General features: G+C 36.6%; 2 protein-coding genes across 2 annotated transcripts in view; both read right to left on the bottom strand.

Annotated features, from left to right (window-relative positions):
• Nucleotides 1–264, bottom strand: part of LOC107752872 (protein-glutamine gamma-glutamyltransferase 2-like) — a 13385-nt gene extending 13121 nt beyond the window's left edge. The window contains exon 1 of the mRNA XM_016568941.1: nt 189–264. Coding sequence (XP_016424427.1) covers nt 189–192 — 4 coding nt within the window. The 5' untranslated portion in view covers nt 193–264. The remainder of the gene's footprint in view (nt 1–188) is intronic.
• Nucleotides 265–2018: 1754 nt separating this feature from the next.
• The window catches only part of LOC107752865 (uncharacterized protein KIAA1755-like), a 37571-nt gene continuing 35923 nt past the window's right edge, over nt 2019–3666 (bottom strand). Inside the window, exons 20-23 of the mRNA XM_016568936.1 lie at nt 3146–3262; nt 2856–3071; nt 2334–2539; nt 2019–2167 (exon numbers count right to left, since the gene is read on the bottom strand). Of these exons, the coding sequence (XP_016424422.1) occupies nt 2126–2167; nt 2334–2539; nt 2856–3071; nt 3146–3262 (581 nt within the window). The 3' untranslated portion in view covers nt 2019–2125. The remainder of the gene's footprint in view (nt 2168–2333; nt 2540–2855; nt 3072–3145; nt 3263–3666) is intronic.

Genomic DNA, 3666 nt, shown 5'->3' with positions numbered 1-3666 from the left:
GAGAGAGAGAGAGAGAGAGAGAGAGAGAGAGAGAGAGAGAGAGAGCATCTACTACACCACCAAACTTTTTATAGCGTGATGCAAAACAGACAATATGATAGATGCATGTGGATAAATATTAAAACAATCATAACGCATAGCATCTTCAAGTTGAAAACAATGGCAAATACAGTGTGAAATGCACATACCCATGTTAATGCTGTGCTTTAATGTTGCGGAGATCCAGTGGTGTGAGTTCAGTCAGTGACAGCCAAAGTGTGCGCGATCTCTCACACTCACGCGTCTTTATTGTCCGGAGCGGCGCGTCAGAGCGTCACGCCCACGCGCGCGTAAAGAGCTCACGGACATACAGTACATATTACTCACTCCTTCTTTGCATTTGCTTGATAGTATAATATTGTCTTATTACACTGAATATGACCTCACGTTTTTTAAATAATGTTATTTTGTATATTTAATCACACAATATTTATATTATTTATGCTAAATGAGTGGATGTGTTTTGTCATGTCTCCAAAAAGTCCCTTTTAGGTGTGTCTTCAGTTTTTCCTGTTTGTAATTGGAATGTTTTCTTGAGAATGTTATTAAATGGTAATTATTTTATAGGCCTTTATATCATATTTCCTCACTTTCCATCCTGTTATTTGTTGTTGTTGTTGTTGTTGTTGTTGTTAGCTAGTTAAAATCCCTTTAACTAACAAAATCCAGTCCTGTAATCATTCTGCAGGAAGTGACATAATTCTGGTAAATCAAACACCACCACAAACATCAGTAAATATTAAGAACTATGAAATCTTGAGATAAATCCAATGGCTAGACAGACAGACAGAGAGGAAACTACTACACAGTTCAGTCCTAAAGCATTTCTGTTGTGGTTTTTACAGGATGTTTTGCAATGAAGTTATTCTGATTTGCAATGTGTAGCCCAACGTTACTAGCATCCCTTTTCCAAAAATGACCTTAATCTGGTAAATCAAACACCACCACAAACATCAGTAAATATTAAGAACTATGAAATCTTGAGATAAATCCAATGGCTAGACAGACAGACAGAGAGGAAACTACTACACAGTTCAGTCCTAAAGCATTTCTGTTGTGGTTTTTACAGGATGTTTTGCAATGAAGTTATTCTGTTTTGCAATGTGTAGCCCAACTTTACCAGCATCCCTTTTCCAAAAATGACCTTAATTTTTTTTATCTACACTCTAAAAAATGGTGCTAAATAGCACTAAAGGTGGTTCATTGGCTCATACTCACAGGGAAACACCTACCTTTCAAGGAGACCTTTGTCAAATGGTGCAATGTAGAACCATAAGAGGAACCTCATTCTCCTCCTTAGATTTGTGGTATGTTATTCCACTCTCATATGTTTGCTATGAATGGGAATTGACTATAATGGCAAAAGCTATATTGAATCACTTTTATGCTTTTCTGAGGTCAAAAAGTCTTGTGTGGGGGCCCTGGAATATTTCCTTATAGGGGGGCCTTGGGGGCAAAAAGGTTGAGAACCACGTTATCTTCAGGAAATACACTGTATTTTAAAGTCATTTTTAAATCCTTTTCTCAACTAAACTAAGAGACTAAGAAAGAGTTAGAGAACCTTTAAAGAACTATACAGGGGCTTAATGGTTTTTTTTGTATGGCAGTGGTGCTATATAGCAGCTGAAGAAGCGCTGAAGAACCAGTTTTTACTGGTTAACATTTCCACATTCATTCAAAGTTTACAGAATAAGTTTGATTCTTTTTATAAATCAATTCATTTAAAATAATTCCACTGAGAATTAAATAATTTCTTGCAGACCAGAGACTTTATGACAACTCTTCAGTTGTTTATTTTATCAAAGCAATTTTATTAAAAGATTACACCACTGTTTGTGTTTTATCACCTGTGCAATAAGGCTAAGTAGAAACAGAAATACAAGTAAAAAACAAACAAAGGATTTTGTAGGTTTTTAACATTTAAAAGTTAGTTCCATTAACTAATGTTACATACTCACACTGAAATAAATAAATAAAATAAACTTTATTTTAGAGTTTCACAGGATTGATAGGTATAAAAGGTAAAAAGGATGGGCCTGATAACATAAAAGCATGACGCTATTACAGTATAAACATACATGATGGGCTATACTTCAGTTGACTTTCCTATGATGCTTGTCCCTTGAACCTGTAAAGATCAAAGAGAGTAAATTAAAATATAAATATGCAGAATATTCCAAATCTCAACACAACTGAAAAATAACTATAAAATAGCTTGAATGTGTCGTAAATGGTAATGCACAATGTAGAAATTTCATAAATACTATCAAAACAGATAAATCTGTATGCCGTACTGTGGTGCACATATGGTCCCTGGTTTGGCCTGGTGGGTTAGTGGGTTTCACGCTACATTCGTGGGTGTGGGCACACGCTTTTTTCACACCAATGACAGGCGCCTCAGATTGGGTGTGTTCATAGTCTCCACCAATCACAGATGAGCAGCTGTGACCAGAACTGCTAAAGCAACTAACACTTTCTCCTGAGGACACCGAACTCTCCACTGAAACACAGCACATTAAAAAATCCTATTAGCAACATATATTGCATATACTGTATATATACCTCAGTATATGCACCTGGGTGTTGAACTGCAGTGCATGTGTGAGAGGCTAAATAATAAGATGGTTTTAAAAAAGCAAATTATCAGAACTAATTATTAGATTTAGAAAAACATGACCTGATGAAACATTCAAAATAAGACCAGAAATATGTATTAAGAAATAAGGTACATTTTAAATTGCACTTTTATCGATCACAAATTTCAAATTTTGTGTAGACAACATCCAAAATAGGATGCATTGTGAAGAAGGACATACCCAGTGTACTCTGGTTTCCGCTCTCCTGGTCTAAATCATCTTCCTCCAGGATCCCTGAGGTCCCGTGGATGTACCGGACAACATCTCCTCCGCTAGGATTGATCAGATGACCCACAGGAGACGTGGATCCCCACCCAGAGGAGGACGAATGGCTTCCAGAGGATGACGTATAGCTGGCCGAGCCGACAGAATTCAGCCGGAGGACAGGAATCCCACCTACGATATCATATAGAGTTAAATAAGATCAATCTCTCAGGCTACCCAACGTTTAACCCTGACAGGTGCTTCACCTCGTCCTGTGGGAGAGCAGTTGACGGCTCGGTCATTGATGGCCATCTCACTGGGCTGGATATCCATGAAGGGTTTATGACCGATTCCCATGAACACCCTCTCCTGCATACGGATCTCTGCGTGGAGATCAGCAAACAAACAAGCAGGGGCTATTAATAATATATGTGACCCTGGACCACAAAACCAGTCAGAAGGGTAAATCTTTTGAAATTGAGATTTATACATAATCTGAAAGCTGAATAAATAAGCTAGTTAGGATAGGACAATATTTGGCTGAGATACAACTATTTGAAAATCTGGAATCTGAGGGTGCAAAAAAAATCTAAATATTGAGAAAATCACCTTTAAAGATGTCCAAATTAAGTTTTTAGCAATGCATATTACTAATCAAAAATTACGTTTTGATATATTTACGGTAGGAAATTTACAAAATATCTTCATGGAACATAATCTTTATTTAATATCCTAATGATTTTTGACATAAAAGAAAATTATTTTGACCCATACAATGTATTGTTGG

The sequence above is a fragment of the Sinocyclocheilus rhinocerous genome, unplaced genomic scaffold, assembly GCF_001515625.1.
Source record: "Sinocyclocheilus rhinocerous isolate Xijiao unplaced genomic scaffold, SAMN03320098_v1.1 scaffold291, whole genome shotgun sequence".
Lineage (NCBI taxonomy): Eukaryota > Metazoa > Chordata > Actinopteri > Cypriniformes > Cyprinidae > Sinocyclocheilus > Sinocyclocheilus rhinocerous.
Note: the sequence above shows the minus strand (reverse complement) of the source record. Positions and strands in the feature narration are given on the sequence as shown.